We start from the raw sequence: 17,576 nt of genomic DNA, 5'->3' as shown, positions 1-17,576 counted from the left end.
ACAAGCTATAGCCATATCAAATAGCTACCTCAGCAAATCACATACACCAACAGATGCCACTGTACAACCAAGTCATGTTCGCAGCTTTGCATGTGCTCCTCAACACCTTGCCACTGAACAATACACTGTCGAGTCATATCATCTTTATTTACGTGAATACTTATAGTCACATCCACGTGAATACTTGCCCTTGCAAAACCCCTATATAAAGTCTCATTTACATCTACCCTTGCAAAACATCTACACATACCGAAGTCCCATTTACATCTACCCTTGCAAAACATCTACACATACTGATCTAAAGTCACATTTTCCAATGTTAATGCGCAATTGGATGCTACCTCGTTTTCCAGATAACTAAAGAAGAGAAAGAGATTCCGACGAGAGGGAATACTATTCCGGACTGCGGCGGGAATGGGACTTTCGTGTGAACAAGTCCAACGCTCTGCACGATGATCTCCTGTGACTCGGAGAGCCTCTTGTCGACCGTAGTTCGCTCACACTGCCATGGCGAAACATGTACCAATATGAGTGTGCAGTGACTAAAAAAAAAAAAAGAGAACAATCTTATGATACTTCGTAGGTCCAGGTATCACATGCTACAATTGGCGAAGGAACTGGCCGCCGCAACGAATAGGCAACTCACTCTGGCGGAACGTAACAATGCCCTCAACTACGAGGACTACCTGTCAGAATGAATGCCTATGTGGTGTGTGTGTTATGTCTAGGGTTAAGTTAATAATGTTAGTTCAAGTTATTTTGAGTTTTCTATGTTATGTTGTAGGTGCTTAGTAAAATTCATCATGTGTGGGAATATTTAACTTTTATGCGTTATGTGAGAATAATCTAGATTACGAATAACATGCATGCTCCTCACAATCAATATTAAGGTTTACATAGTACAAATGCAACAACGGTGACACACATACATATAAAACATAGTTAAGCAAAATAGTTCTCCAACAAAATCTAATTACACCACGACACGATTACTCTTCATCTGACATCTCTACGACTGACTGATAAATGGGATCAGTAAAAAGTGATTGCATGAACTGTGCGTGCTCATACCACCCTCCCTCCACTGACTTTCGAATCTCGACTTGGGTCCGATATCGATTAAGATGTATCTTCATTCGATTATTTTCTTCTATTATGTGGTTCAATGCTTTACGAAGTTCGTCGATGGTGTCTCTGGGCATCTGCGATGCAAGTAGCCGAGGCACTGGCAACTTAAAACCAACCAGCTCATCATAAAACATTTGATGTTCACGAAATAACCAAGCCCACTCCTGTCTCATGGTATTGTGAACGTAAGCACTATGTCGTAGATTCAGATTGATTGGATAGTTGAACTCATCTTCCAATACCCAACAACGACCTATAGCAGTGAACATATCATGAGGCCTATAGAGTTGTGGGTTGCAGAACCAGACATTGACGTTGAATACAATAACACCAAATGATCAAGTTAACAGTGTGCATTAACTGTTGGTAAATAATGTAATTTTGCATAAGATGGTACACGATAAAGACATTCATAAAATTGTGTACTATTGCATGCTAAAAATGAAATACTAACACTGACACTAACATTTGACCATAAACATTAGACATTGTTGTTAATGTCTACACATTGTATTCAATACTAAATGTTATTGTAAATGTCTGACCAATGATGATATGTGCAATACAAAATGTTGCTATAGTAAAGATTTCATTCTCTTGTGACCAACGTTTACTACAACAAACAACCAAAATCACACCAATGTACTTACTTCACACTCATTTAACCAAAAAAAATAAAAATTCAGTACAATATCAAATGAAAATACCATTGCCCTAAAATTCTGGTGTGAGTTTTTTACCTGAGGTGATACAAATTTCAATTGAGTCTGAAAGCAGTTGTTGATCTGTGGAGCAGAGTGGAATTCAGTTTAGAGGAAAGCAAGACACTCTGAATGGGAGAAGGTGTGGAGAAATTATACAAGAATAACTTGATTTTACAGAGTTCAAGTATACTTTATAACTCGATATTAAAGGAATCGAGTTATATTAAAAGACTATGCCTGACACAAAGACAGTTTGAAAACAGGTTTAATAAGAGCATAACCCAATATCTAAATAGTCGGTTACATAACTCGATTAATTTAAAATCGAGTTATTTAGGGATTAAAAAAGAAAATGCCACGCTGGACAACCAGCGTGGCACAAAGCTAAAGCTAACTCGATCATAGGAATATCGAGTATTTCACATAACTCAATTCTCATATTGTCGAGTTACAAAAGAAAGGCATTTCCCTAATTAGTTTGAGAAAGGGGACAAAAGGAAGTTTAATTTCCGAGAAAAGGGCATTTGCCCATTTTGGCCTATAGAATATCCTATTAATAAATCCAGTTATTATTTTGCAAGAAATAAGAATGTCTTTTAACTACTCTTTTTAGTGATACGAATGTGGAGGCCATCTGTAAATCCTAGAAGTGGACTACGAGCAATGTTTCCTCCCTTGAGCCTTGTCCACCTATAAAAAATTAAAAATTCAAGATATCACTAATATGTATTATCCGACCACAAACTTGGTCTTGATCATAGTCAAGGAAGAAACTACTATATGACCAATTGGGGCCATGAGGCCCATGACCCACTTGAAATTTTAAATTTTTTAATAGTACACATAGATTTCAGTTTGTATAATGCTATTTTTTTTTTCATATATTAATTTAGTTTTTTTTTCGTCGAATGTTAGTATAATCTTGAATCATAAAATTGTTTTGGTTCATAATTTAGCCCCTAACTCGTGGGGGCAATAGCACAAGTAAGACTTTGTACTAAGGGAGAAAATTACCTATATTTGGTGACCAAAACATGGAGAAAGGTAGCCAGGAACGCTTTAGCATACTCTGCCCCTGCACATTTTCTAATTTCTCCTCCAAAAGGCATGAAATTTTTAGATACAACCAACGGGTCAAGATCCTAGTTCCATTAAAAAGAAAGAAAGAAAGAAAAAAAAAGTCAAGGAGATTGCCCTAATGAACAGAAATAATATGAGGAAAAAGTGTGGAATTACTATTTTTCGCTCTCCCTTTGTAGGAGCCTTTCTCTCTCGACAGGTACGAGTGTTCTCTCTCTTTGTACTTCCAACCAAGGTTTTTTCTTCACCTACTCATCTGTGTAGCTAGGTAGTAGCCATCACGGATGTTACCATGGAGCAAGAAGTTGTCAACAGTCTTCAAAAACTACAACTTACAAAAGAGGAAGAAGAGGATATCTAATGTAATCTAATCTAATCTAATACTATATATAATAGCAAAAGCCTTTAGGGAGGTGCTGCCACGTTAGGGAAAAATGGCTATCTAAAAATTAGACACAAATGCGATAAATTACACCGTTTGAGTTACACTAAAACACTGTTTAATACCGCTCAGTATAAAAGGAAATCTAACCGGCCAAAATACAATGAAAACAAAGGCTTGCTATACGAAGAAAGAGAGAACAGAGTTTGTAATCGTAAGTCAGAGAGATTCCTGCCTCCGCTGTTCCCTCGCCATACTTCGACCACCAAAACTGCAAACACACAGTCTCTTCCATTCCGATTCTCCTTCTCTTTCAACAAATTCAGCCGTTCTCTCTGTCTTTCTTAAAAGTAAAAACCCTAGCCATTGAGTTCTCTTTCTATCAGCCCAACCTCCACCCATATATCACCGGGAAAAACCCCACGTAAAACATCAAGCGGTTGGAAGTGAAGCCCCAATCCCAATCAACCCGATTAAAAGGAAAAAAAAATCAAAAACTTCCATTGCCCATGTATCCATAGTTTGCAATCAGAGAACGTCTTTCAATTTCTCTGTCGGCTAGTTTTCTCTTTGCTTTTCAGTTGTGCATTAATTATGATCAGGTTCTTATAATTTGGCTGGATTCTTTTTTTATTTAAATTTCTGGGTTATATTTCTAGTTAAGGTATTTGAGTTAGATTTGGTTTTGTTTTGGGTATTTGGATAAATTGATGTGTGGGTATCTATTTATGTTGTCCGGTTAAAAATAGAGCAATAGATTATTATAGGAAAAAAATATAAGCCACACGAACAGGGCACTTGGGCTTCTTCCTTATCTAGGTATTCTAGAAGCATTAACATGGATCTCTTTGAGGGATGTTGTTATGATCTAGGTTTTTCGATTAGGAGTAGTTTTGTTTAATTAGTTTAAGCAGATGGGTTAGATTTGGGTTTGAGGGATTTTGGTTAGAAGTTGTTTGTTTAGGATATCTGAACGCAGAGTGTTTGTTAAAATGCCTAGGTGTTTTGCTCTTCTTTTTCTTCTTTTTTTAGAATTTGTTTTTGATAACATACCTCCTATTTCATTTTGCCAGCCCTAATAGAAATGAATAATAGGATGAAATTACCCTTTAACTTTTGTGATTTTACTTTACTGTTATATAAATCTCCACGAGGAACAAAGTCTAACTGAGGAAGATGCTAAGTTGGTTCTAAGTAGTAATGGAAGTAGTAAAAGTAGAATGCATGGATCTTTTTAACGCTCTCTGATTTATTATTATTTTGTTGCTTATTGTGTCGATGTTAAGGACTTAATGTCAAATTTATTTTGTATAGGTACTATCATTTTAGTTGTGGGCACAATTTAATGTGTTTTGATGTCTGTGTTTGCGGTTCACAAGTAGAGGGATATCACTCCATTGGATGTGAATGGTGACGTTGGGGTCTCAGACAAAAGATGGGGAGGTACATGTCTTTGATATCAAGGTTTCTGATTTCTTTTTATATCAAGTAGTGATAGTTTCTTTGAAAGCACTCGAACTTAGTTTTGTTTGTAGAAAAAACTAAGCAAAAAAGGACTGCTAATTTATTGGTTTCAGTTTTGTTCAATATATATATATATATATATATTTTTTTTTTTTTTTGGTTACTTTAAAATTTTTTTCCTTTTCAATTATTGTGCAAAGTTTTAGTCCTTTTTTTCCATAAGGATTATGTTAGTGATATGCCTTTTTTTTTTTTTTTTTTTTTTTCATACAGATAAATCACTTATGGTGGGGTTTTATGCTTTAAAACATTGAAACAGTGAAAGCTAATTGCAAGCAACATATGCAATTAGTACTTTCCTAAGTCCAACAATTTCTTCTTTTCTATTTTGTTTAGTTGCATGCTGCCACTATTTAACTAAAAGTGAGCTGGTACTTCCTTTTTTTTTTTTGAAATTATTTGCAATTTGTGGAGTCGAAGATAAATGTTACATTAATGGAAAATTGTTTTGATGTATCATATAACATCAATTTGTTTCGCTCTAGGACAATTAGTGGTGCCCCTATTTAACTTCAACTAAGTTTTGTTTTATTGAAGTCATCTATACTCTGTGGAGTCGAGGATAAATGTTATGTTAATTGAAAAATTTTATTGATGTAGCATGCAACTAATTAGCAAATGCCATTAGTATTTTAAGCAATTCTAATTGAAAATTTAAATGCAATTCTTTTTAGTAGATAAAAAGATGTTACTTCATGTTATTACTTTGACATATGTTTCACATTCATGTTCACCATGGTTAACATGTTTATATACACTGTAGCATTTACCCGTGTATGTATAAATTAATGAATTTTATGGGGGATGGATGAGCAATTATGATTTATTCACCTCTGCTTATGGCTACAAAATCATTATTCCTATTGCATTCTATGAGACCAGTAAAATAAATTATTTTATAGAGAATCCCTATAGGCTTTAAATGCTTATATTTTGGTTGAGTTATATAATATCTTATATGGATACAAATAGAGCCTTAATTTGATCATATTGTACATCATTCTTCAATATTAAAGAGAGAGAGAAAAAAAAAAAAAAAAAAAAGAAGCTCTTTATAGTTTCTTTTAAGTGGTTTCTATCTGGTATTGTATAAATTTGTTTTAGAAGTTGATGGATACAATCTTAATTTTTGACAAGTTTCTTAGAAGTGCATCATGCTTTTTAGATGAATTTTTCCCACTTGGAATTTGTTGAATATAATATGGGAAACATATCATTTCAGTTCTACAACTATTTTGCTCCTGAGGAAATTTTCTTGAGGTTAGGCTGTAATTTTTATAATTGTAATTGTCTTATCAAAGTTGGTGCTAAATTTGATGTCTAAACTTCTTGAATATTTGCTGTTTTAATTTAGCCTCATTTTATTTTTCTCTTTTTGGATAAATTAGCTTCATTTGATCTAAACTATAGCTTCGTTTGATCTATTTCTTCTCAGATGAAGAAGTTTTAAGACAAAGAACATGAAGCTAACAACAACCAAGTTGCCTTCTCCACCAAATTTCTTCCAAGGATATTCTCATCATTCTCTTTTTAACTTTCTTTTTTTGGCTAATAATTTGTATCCATCACAGGAGATGTTACCAACCACTTTAGTTGCTTATAATATACTTGAAAGAAATATATTTGTAAGAAGCATATTGTTTTGGAAATTATAGTTGTAATTATACTTTCTAAACCTATTTATTTTTATCTATTTCTAATTAATTATTGTTATTAAAATTCTATCAAATATCTCCTCATTATCAATAATTTAAGTTGCTTCATTCATTGAACCAATTTTTTTATTCCAAAAATTCAGCTTATTAGTTATTGATGCAGTTCATAAATATACTATAATTCAATCATTTATAAATTTGATTGTGATAGTTATCTATGTATTTAATTTGAAATTCATACTAGGTATTATTTATCACATGTTGCTCCTCTTTATAATTTGGTTCCCTATGTTCTTTTTATTTCTTTGTTTACAAGTTCTTTGAGGGCTTCTTTTTTTAATTATTTTTCCTTGGGTTGTGATATAAAGGTCAAAGAGTTCACAAATCACAGTGATTGAGGCATGTAATTGCATTACAATGAATATTGTAATTTAATGGTAAGTTTGATTTATATATATATATATATATTTGAACATGTAAAAAATATATATTCGAATATGTAATAGAATACAAACTTGGCAAAGAAACAGGAAATTAGGAACAATGGGCATTTTGTTCTTTGAAACTTATTTCCCTGCATCTTGCCATCCTATCTCTATGGTAAGCTCTTTTGTAGCAAGCATTATTATTCTTTTGATTGACAATTTCTACTTGAGCATAATTTGGTTTTAATGCTCATTTGAGAAATTTGTAATTTGCAAATTCTATTAAATAGCTTACTTGCTACAAGTATTTTGATCTCTTTTAATTTCTATGTTTTGTGTCATACTATTTTCTATCTTAATGCAATTTTCAATCTTAGGTTGTTTAAGTTAGACTAACCACAAAAATGCAAGAGTTAGGGAGAGAAAAAAGAAGTAGTTGCTTTGTTTTTGGAAGGGATTGTGTTATTTTTTAGTCTGTTTTGGGTTAGATTTTTGGGATTTTAGGTATAAGAGCTACTTATGGGACAATCAATAATGGTATTGGTGTGGTGTTGATGGGTATGATGAGGCCTGAAATGAAGATGAAGTGCATTGTCCCAATTGTTATGGCTAGAATGCTTGGTTATGCACATTTTGATTGGTATTCCAATTGATATTATTGGTGATGCTGGTGTTAGGTAAGTTTATAGATTTTTATTTTTGTATTTTTAGTTTTATACAAGTATACTGAATTGTGCATTCAGTTTTTGGGTGGGCTTGCTATTTGGAGTTGGTTTTTAAAGTTAATTGTTGCTCATGTTTCAGTTTCAAACCACCTATTAATTCATTTGCTTAGTTACATCTTGATTCAATTTGCATAGGTAGTTTACATTTGTTCTAGAGTTCACTTTTGGCGTTGACTCCACTAATTCTAAGTTCTAACTTTGTCCATTGCGTTTGGATCTAGCATGCAGTTAACAATTTAAAGTTGTTTTACTTTAGATGAGCTTGGCTCATTAGTGTGGTAAGCTTGACATATTAACTTGGAAATTGGAAATTGAAGAGTGAAAAAACAGAATATTTTCAAAGTATGTGCAGTAAGTTAAGGTTATGTTTTTATCTCTATAAACCCAAAACTTATTATTAAAAAAAAAAATACCCCAACATAAAAGGGCTTTAATTTTTGGTTAATTTGCTTTGGGTTGGTGCCTGTGTTTTTTCAATGACATATGATGCTCACTATGTGCTTGATATTTTGTTTCTAGATGGACACCATTTTAACATATGTTATATATTTTTTAAATTCTATAAAAGATAATTGGAGCTGATTTTAAATGGAGTGATATTGTATTTTATAGATAGCATTCCTGCAAGTAGGACAAATGGGGGGCTGTACAACATGCCCTTGATGAATTTTGAATTTTAATGTATTGTTATATTAAGTTGATTGTTTTCTAATTCATAAAATGATCCCACGCATTGCGCGGGCTAAATGCTAGTTGTGTTAATGAATGTTACCAAACCGGAGATCCTGGAAGAGTGCTCATTAATTCTCTTTGGACGGCTTCTCACTGACCGTCAACAGAATCAAAGAGCTCTCAAAACTACTCTGAAGTCAGCATGGAAAATGGGGTCTGATCTGAGGATTGTTGAGGTAGGAAACAACATATTGCAGTTTAAGTTTGGCTCTCAATGTCAGTCAGAATGGGTTGAAAAAGGGGGTCCATGGAATTTTGAAAATAATCTTCTCTTGCTATGCCGGTGGAGGAAGAGATTAACTGCAACAAACATCACTTTTACCCATACTCCTTTTTGGATCCAAGTGTGGGGTTTGCCATTTGAATACGTCTAAAGAAGCAGGGAAGGATATAGGTAGCAAAATTGGCAAAGTAATTGAGGTGGACAAAAGAACTCTTCAGGCTGAACAAGCAAAATTTATAAGACAAGAGTTGAAATCCCCAGTTGCATAACCTTTGAGCTCTCTTTTTGAAAAATGGCATATCAGTCAAGAGAGTATAGAAAGTATGACTTTAAATAAAATATAATAAAGAAAGAAAATATATGTGACTGATTCTAGCTAGCTAATACATTAAAGATCCATTTAAGATGCATATATAATTAAATTCGTACAAATTAAATATTGCAAAAACACACGCAATCAGTTGCATATTACCTTTGAGCTCTCTTTCTGATAAATGGGTGGACATCTAGAGAGTAACTGCGAACGTTCAGCTGAAATGACTCTCCAATAATGGGTAAGCCCATAGAACCCGGAGGGAGGACTCCATTGCACTTTGGATTTCTCCATTTGTTCAGCCAATAAGTCAAATATATGACAACCACTGCAACAATACACATTCCTTCTATCCACATTTTTAACTCCTTTCTTGTATAGAATATGGTTAACATTGTGTACAAATCTCTGAAGCAAGTCGTGGTTTGTTGGTATAGCTCTCGCTCTATCCCACTCCACTGACTCCAGAAATGAATGTGATATTAGAAATGAAAAAGTCTGCTGAGAACTGTTGGATTTGAAAGGAATTAAATAAGGAATACAGAAAATTAATCCTATATTTTGCTGATAGAGATGGTGTTTTACGTGTGATACATGCATGGTGAGATAAATACAAGGCAACTCCCAGCGTTATGGATTTACATTTTCCTTATCAGCACTCCTGCCGATACTGGAAATCAAAATTTTCCTTAACAGGATTGATGTAATCTAATGTTTAGATAAATAAAACAGACATATTTTAAAATGGACCCAAAAAAAAAAAAAAAAAAAAAAAAAAAAAAAACTCAACAGCACATCTAAAGAGAAACCCTTTGTCTCATTTTTTTTAGTATTGCAACACCGCTTCTCACACTCAAATCCACTTGGACTTAAGCATTTTTAAATACATGTAGTGGACCCATATGAAAATGTTGAATTCAATTAAGAGTTGACACATAAATAGAATGTAAATTTTGACCGTAGAAAATGACATGTCGCTAGGATTGGATTTGTAGTATGAGATAGATAAATTGTGGTATCCAATCAGAAGTTCATAAATAAGCAGGGTGTAGATTTTCGCACACTGCCATATAAGAGCATCCATAGTAGTGAAGCCAAATGTTTAGTTTTTTAGTACCACCAAAAGTCACTTTATCTATTTTACCTTCTCACATCCAACAGCAGTGATTTTATTTTAGCTTTTGACACATTAAAATAATATAAACACTACAATAAAATCATATTTCTTTCAACCTCCAAAACACAACCACATCCACCATCAAAACCATAGAAATCATTGCACAGAAACAAGGAGAAAGGAAAAGTAGTGTGAACGCAGAGACACGGAGAGAGGAAAAGTAGTGTGAACGCAAAATGAAATGCAAATGAAAGAATAAAAAATAAGAAAAATAGTGTGAACGCAAAATAAATAAATAATTACCTTTCAGCTACAGTGCATAGCCAAAAATAGTTGTGCACGGTAGCTGTGGAGCCAAAAAATATTGTTTTGGCTCCACTATTGCAAGGTACATTTTGAGTTTTAGTGGTGCTAAAAATAACTATATAGCTATTTAGCACATTGGTGATGCTAAAAATAGAGTCAAGGCTATATTTTTTGGCCCCACAGCTACAGTGGACAGCTACTTTTGGCTGTGAATAGTAGCTAAAATGTAATTTTTTTTTATTTGTGCGTTCACATTGCTTTTGATTATTTTACTCATTTGTGCGTTGACAAGGCTTTTTTTATTTGTGCGTTCACACTGCTTTTTATTTGGATATATTATTTTATTCTGTTGAAAACTAAAATGGATCCACTGATGCTAGATGTTTTATAAAGTGTGGAGGTAAAATAGATAAAGTAGCTTTTTGTTGTGCCAAATAACTAAAAAAATAGCTCCACCAATGTGGATGCTCTTACTCCTTGTCTCCTGCCAATACATGAAATTAAGCTTCCATTTGGATTTGTTGTCGCCCACCTAGACTTCCATTTGGATTTGTTGTCTCATCCCAAGGCCTAGACCATGGGACCATATGTGTGGAGGACTATAACTCTATAATGCAATGGTCTATCCATTTAGGAGGGGGTAGGAATGGTGACACGGGTCAAAGAAATTAAATCAACAAAGTAATAGGGGTTACATAATCTCAAGATTTCAATGTTAATTCGTCCTCAAGTATACTATTAATATTTTAGTGGCATTAGCCGTTACAATTTACATTATGCCACCTACAAGCCAAATTTTAGTAACTACCTCATATGAATCTTAGGAAAAGTGGTTAAAAAAAAAAAAAAAAAAAAAAAGTAGAAAACTTAGGGTCCATTTGGATTGAACTTATTGTTACTGAAACTGAAAACTGAAAATACTGTAACAAAATAATTTTTAAATGTGTGAATGGTGTCGCGGGACCTGTGAATAGTGCGTGAATAGTACATGAACAGTGTTTTTTTTCTCATGAACAGTAAATTTTGTCTCTCCTTAAATGCGTGAAAGCGAAAAAAAAAAAAAAAAAAAAAAAAAAAAAGGTGAAAACGCGGCGCAGGATTCAACGGAAACGCTGAATCCAAACCCACACTTAACTTATATATTGAGGTCAAAAGTCTTATAATTCAATTGATTGGCACTATTTGATATTTTCAAGGTATATAGAATTCAAATCCCCTCTCTTCCACTATACTTATCGAATTATAATATTAAAAAAAAAAAAAAAAAACCTTGTATACTGAGGATTGATTAAATTACATTGTTCACTTATATTACATGTGACAATAATGGTAGGATTATTGGATTTTAATGGATAAAACAACATCCTCTTTTATATATAAAAGGAGGGTTACCCGTAAACAATCAATCTTTTTCAACATCAATACTTCAACGTGTCTTCTTTTATCCTAAGATTAGTGTAATCCTTTTCATCAAAAATAAATAAATTAAAAAAAAAAAAAAAAAAAAAGAGAGAGAGAGAGTAGTGCAATTCTTCACTTCAATTACGTTGCCTTGTTGTAAAATAGAACTCAACAGGAACTTGAAACAAAACCCTAATTTTATTCATAAAAAAATGGTATATTTCAATACCTTATTAAAGAAATCTAAATTCTAAACTAAAACATTAAATCAAAATCCTTCTCTTCAGATAATCTCATCCTAACGAATTTCCAATGAAATTTAAATTCAACAAAATTTAGGAACAACTTATTAAAATTGAGAAGTTCACATATTTCTTAAAAAAACACATAAGTTGAAACACAAAACGTGTTTCCTTACACATACATCAAATACATTTTGAGAGAGAGAGAGAGAACATTAATACCAGAAACAAAATATAAAGTATCTAATTATTTTGCATGAAACCGGAACTTTTCATCTCAATATAGAACATCCTATTATTTTGCATGAACTAGGAATTTATTTATTTATTTTATAGATGTGATAGAATTTTTTAAGGTATGGCGTCTACTCCATGATGTTTGCTCTTTCAATTATATACTGTTCTTCTTTAAAAAATTAATGTGGAGGCCATCTGTAAAAATCAGAACAGGACTCGAGCAATTTTTCCTCCCTTGACCTTTGTCCACCTAAACATAAATAAAAATTTAAGAGGTCACTAATAGGAAATAATATCCTACCACAACGAGGTTTGTGACCATCTTGTTGTGGCAATAGCTCAAGCCCCATGTAAGTGACACTATGAAGGGGAACAAATTACCTATATTTGGTGACCAATACATGGACGAAGATAGCCATGAACGTTTTAGTATACTCTGCCCCTGCACATTGTCTAATTCCACCTCCAAAAGGCATGAAATTCTTAGATAGAACAGATGGGTCAAGATCCTGGTTCCATTAAAAAAAATTGTTGTCAAGGATATTTCCATATCAGTTAAAAGCAATAGTATGGGGAATTAAAAAAGTGTGTATAATAACTGGTTAAGTCTTCTTTTTACTTTAGTAAGGTTGCTTATTACGTACCTTCCAGCGCCATGGATTGAAAGCAAGTGGATCCTTGTAAGTGTTTGAGTTTAATTGAAGTACAGAATTTGCAATCATAATGGTCCAACCAGACGGAATTGTATATCCTGGTAAGCATTTAGCCAATCATTTACACTTCGTAACCGAATATAAAGACACTGAACCAAATATACGCATTTGAGAGCATACCTTTAAATTTTACATCCTTCAGTGCTTTTGGTAGTAAACCAGGAGAAACATTTGCGATCCGAAAAACTTCATTGATTACCTGTAATTTCATACAACAAAATTTTTATGTTTATGAGACAATTGGAATCCTCTACACCACAAACAGAGAATATTTTGAGATTCTGGAACTGACTTGTAGGGTAAAAGTCATTGACTTATATTCTTCCCATGTGAGAATGGAATTTCGATTCTTTCTAGCTTTGAGAATTGCCTTGCGCTCGGCCTACTATATGATCTATCATCAGTGTTTCAACTTTACCATACACAAAATTAAGTGCTAAAAGAAATTTGTTCTACATGCACATACAGTCAACTCTTGTAAAACTGCTGGATTGTCCGCAATTAACTTGAGAGCTAATGATAATGCTGTTGAAATCGCCTCAAAGGTAGCAAATGAGATCCCAAAAACCCAACGGATGAGAAAATCTTCTGATAAGAATTTCTCCTTATTCATGTTATTTATGGCTTGATCAAGCATATCTTCATGTTTTCCAGGTGAATTCATTTTCTCTTTTACTATTTTCCTCAACATGGTCAATGCCTCCTTTTGATCCTGAATGAAAATGAAGATTTTAGATTAATGTATTCGAGTCATTTAAACAAATACTTGTTGGGAGAATTTATAATGCAAGAATTTATCTTTTCTCGTTAATTATTTTGGTTACCTTCAAAGATTTATGGTATGCGAAACCAGGAATATTCAAGGGAAATGACATAAAACCTCCGGCGACATTGATTAACTTCTCACTCAATTTCATGGGTGATTTTTCAGCATCATAACTAAACATTATACTCTTTGTACTGAAATCAAACACCATCTGCAATGTTCAGAAAGATGTTGGGATTTAATGTTTGCAAATCCTTATGACAATGTATATATGTATCAAATATGGCTGGAACAACGTTTATTAAAGTCAGGTTAAGTAAAAAAAAATTAAATTTGATTATCCTAATAAAACTTTCTAACATTTTGACAACAAAAAAAATTATTAAAAAAAAACAGTTAGGTAAATAAGTCAAGCATTGAAGAAAGATTTGAAAACCTGAAAATTTTGCTCAAGCAAAATTTTGGATTTGGTTGAGCGAAAGAATAAGTCAGACAAAGTTTTCACTTAATTCAAACTCTGCATTCACTTGAGCAAGATCGCCAAACATTGAATTTTATTTTTACTTGTGGAAGGATTTTCGCTGACCTTTAACCTACATATAAATAAATACACCTTGATGAAAGACTTTAAAACCCAAGAGGGCTGACATCCCATTTCAAACCTAAAGAGCCCTCTCTTGAGCTTAAAAACAAAGATATCCTTTGTTTGACCTTGTGTCAGTGTGTACACTGACTTCTTAGAGGTTGATTGATCTTCTATCTAAGAGTTATTCAAGTTTGATAGTTAGAATGATATGGGGTCAAAACAAAATTTTCAAGAGTTATGTTGTAACATGAATGACAAAAATTTGTAACACCACGGAAGAAATGTGTCTACTGCGAAAATTGTAACTTACAATGGAAGCAGCATGTTTCACTTCAACAGAAGACTGAGTTGACCATGTTTCTAGGGTTTTACTAACAAATACTTCAATTTGAGGAAGTAATTTTTCCTTAAGTGGTTCAGTACCAAAGTGATCCAATATAATGCTTCTTACGTATTTGTGGATAACACCAAGTGCAGTTGTCCTACTTTCTCCTTCCATAGAGAAAAGACTGGAAAATGAATCCATGTACCATAATTCAACTAATTTCCCTTCTTGTTTAACGATGTAATGGTTGAATTCAGGATCTACTGATATTACAATCGGTCGACCCGCCACACTAGTTCGAAATATTGGCCCATATCTAAAAGAAAGGAAAAAAAATTACATTAGTGATAGCTTTTTTAGCTAATCAATTTGGAGGAATCAACATTTATCCTATCCTATTCTAGACTAAATTATACTTTTGATCCTTTATCTTTAGGAGTTGTTTTCATTTTGGTCCCTCATGTTTAAAAATTTTCATTTCTTCCATAATGTTTGTATATTTCTCAATATAAACATTTTGCTCGTTTCCATGAATGATGTGGCCGTTAAATGCAAATTTAGTGAAAATATATAAAAATAAAATAAAAATTTCCGTTGCATGACAACTAAACCAATCAAAATGTCACTTCAATTAACATATATGAGTTTGCATAATACGAATCTATAATATTTGTTCTTCTTCCTCATCTTTTCACACAAACACAGAGTTTGGATTCCTCCATTTGTTTAGCCAGTAACTACAATATGCTACAACCACTGCTACAAGACACAATCCAACTGTCCACATTTCTGACTTTTATTTTTACTTGTAGTATTCTAAAGACGGTGTTGAAATCTAAGAGGGAAAAAAAAAAGTAGTAGTTTATTGGTAGACCTCTTGCTCTCCCTCTCAGAAATGGATGTGATATAAGAAGTGAAGTCTTATGGAAATGGCTGGATTGATGGTGTTTAAATATAGCAAGGATAGATTATAAAAGAGCCTCCAAAAGAATTGCATCAGCCTCTATTGGAGCATCCGTGAAGCCAAATTTTTAGTTTTTTAAGAGCATCTCCAGCAGATTATCTAAATTTTTATACTGTTTGGACAATGAACAATGACATTTAACTTTTACCTATCTACTTTTTCAAATACATTTTCCAACAGATTCTCTATCCTTTTCTTCATCACATTTAAATATTATTTATTCATTCATTCTTTATTCTTTTTTTTATCATCATTTATTCTTCCTATATTCATTCCCAACAATTATATTTTTCAATGAAAAGTGTTATATCCACAATATTTTTCACAATACTTTCACAAGAATCACATCAAAATCTTATATGAAAAGTTGTTACTAGTTCTAATTTGAACCCACCACTAAAATTATTTTTTTACTTACCAATATTAGCTAATAACAATCTATTACTTAAGATTTATTGTGAAAATATTGTGGTAGCATTTCTTAATTGCCATTTCTTATTTTTTATATTATTTTTCCTCTCTTAATTTCATCCATATGTTTCTTCTTCTTTTTTCCCTTGGTTTTTTCTACACCACACACGTATCCCACTCCTATCTCTATCTACCCTTCTTTTTTCTTTTTCTAGTTCAGTTCGGATCACTTTCTTCAGCTGTCTCTCTCTCTCTCTTTCTTTCTCTAGCTCTCCCTTTTTTTACTTTTTCTATTTCTACTTGATTCTAGAACACTCTCTCCCTCTATCTCACACAAACAAATTCTCTCTCATACACACATAGATCACCAGCAGATAAGTGGAGATCGGCATTCTACACAGATTAGTGTTCTAATTTTTTTTTTTTTGGGTTCTGGTTTGATTAGTTTTATTTTATTGTTTAGATTTCATTAGGCTTATGAGAAATATTGTTTTTGTGTTTCAAATCTTTCAATTCGGTTTTGTGTTTTTGTTTTGATTGTGGTATGTTTTAGTTTGTAACTGTTGAGATAGAGAAGCACGAGAGAGTGAAGAACGAAAGAGAAAAGGAATGAGAGAGAAGGAATTATTTTTTTATTCAATCAGGTATTATTTTAAGGGAGAATATTGTTTAGAGGTGCTACAGTAATTGCTACAGTGTTCTCTACTTGTAGAGAAGCACTGTAGCAATTCTAATCTAAAAAATGGAGATGGAGAAGCTGTTGGAGTGGGTTTTTGGAGTCAACAGTGGGGTTTTTTCTCCAAAAAATAGATATAGATAAGCTATTGGTGATGCTCTTAGCACCAAAAAAATTTACTTTATTTATTTTATATTCTCACATCCAGCAACAGTGGTTTTATTTTAGCTTTTAACACAATAAAATAATATTTCATTCAACCACCAAAACACAATCACAACTAGCATCAAATCACTTCATAGAGACACAGAGAGAGAGAGAGAGAGAGAGAAAGTAGTGTGAACGCTACATAGAGACACAGAGAGAGAGAAAGTAGTGTGAACGCAAAATGAATAAAAAATAAGAAAAGTAGTACGAACAGAAAATAAATAAATAAAAATTTTAATAGAATCCTAAATATGCATCCACAATTTAGTAGAGTATAAAAAGAATGTGTAATTAAATCATTTTTAAGTCAAATTTCCTAAAATACACTTATTTTAGGGTGTTCAAAATAGAGCTAATAATTAACAAGAAGGAAAATTTATTTTCTTTCCTTTTGAAGATGTGGCAACTAATGGCTTTTTAGGAAATTTTTTTAATAATTTATTACATAAGATGAAGGAATAGATATTCAATACTTTTGATAAGGAGTAGTTATTCATCATTTTGAAGAATAGCTATTTATAAGAAATAATTATTCATTGTAATAAAAACATAACCAAACAACCGAATAGTTATGTCATAGGAATATCTATTATATTATAGTTATAGTCTACCAAATGTGCCCTTAGTTTGTCAACTAGCCACATCACTCTCTCCAAATGGACATTTTGATCCAAAATAGTCTATGGGTGCCTAAGATTCACATCAGCTCATCTAAAAGATTCCGTCTATTTTAC

At 32.6% G+C, this 17,576-nt stretch overlaps 1 protein-coding gene and 1 long non-coding RNA gene across 2 annotated transcripts in view; one reads left to right on the top strand and one right to left on the bottom strand.

Annotated features, from left to right (window-relative positions):
* Positions 1–2,400: 2,400 nt before the first annotated feature.
* LOC126705397 (cucurbitadienol 11-hydroxylase-like) overlaps positions 2,401–17,576 on the bottom strand; it is a 29,612-nt gene continuing 14,436 nt past the window's right edge. Inside the window, exons 2-9 of the mRNA XM_050404395.1 lie at positions 14,570–14,900; positions 13,732–13,884; positions 13,374–13,619; positions 13,200–13,289; positions 13,028–13,106; positions 12,839–12,945; positions 12,576–12,703; positions 2,401–2,522 (exon numbers count right to left, since the gene is read on the bottom strand). Coding sequence (XP_050260352.1) covers positions 2,429–2,522; positions 12,576–12,703; positions 12,839–12,945; positions 13,028–13,106; positions 13,200–13,289; positions 13,374–13,619; positions 13,732–13,884; positions 14,570–14,900 — 1,228 coding nt within the window. The 3' untranslated portion in view covers positions 2,401–2,428. The remainder of the gene's footprint in view (positions 2,523–12,575; positions 12,704–12,838; positions 12,946–13,027; positions 13,107–13,199; positions 13,290–13,373; positions 13,620–13,731; positions 13,885–14,569; positions 14,901–17,576) is intronic.
* LOC126705398 (uncharacterized) lies at positions 3,448–6,598 on the top strand. Its single transcript, XR_007648281.1, has 3 exons — positions 3,448–3,896; positions 4,609–4,737; positions 6,254–6,598. It is a non-coding gene; the product is annotated as an uncharacterized LOC126705398 (long non-coding RNA).

This window comes from Quercus robur, chromosome 11 (assembly GCF_932294415.1).
Source record: "Quercus robur chromosome 11, dhQueRobu3.1, whole genome shotgun sequence".
Taxonomy (NCBI): domain Eukaryota; kingdom Viridiplantae; phylum Streptophyta; class Magnoliopsida; order Fagales; family Fagaceae; genus Quercus; species Quercus robur.
Note: the sequence above shows the minus strand (reverse complement) of the source record. Positions and strands in the feature narration are given on the sequence as shown.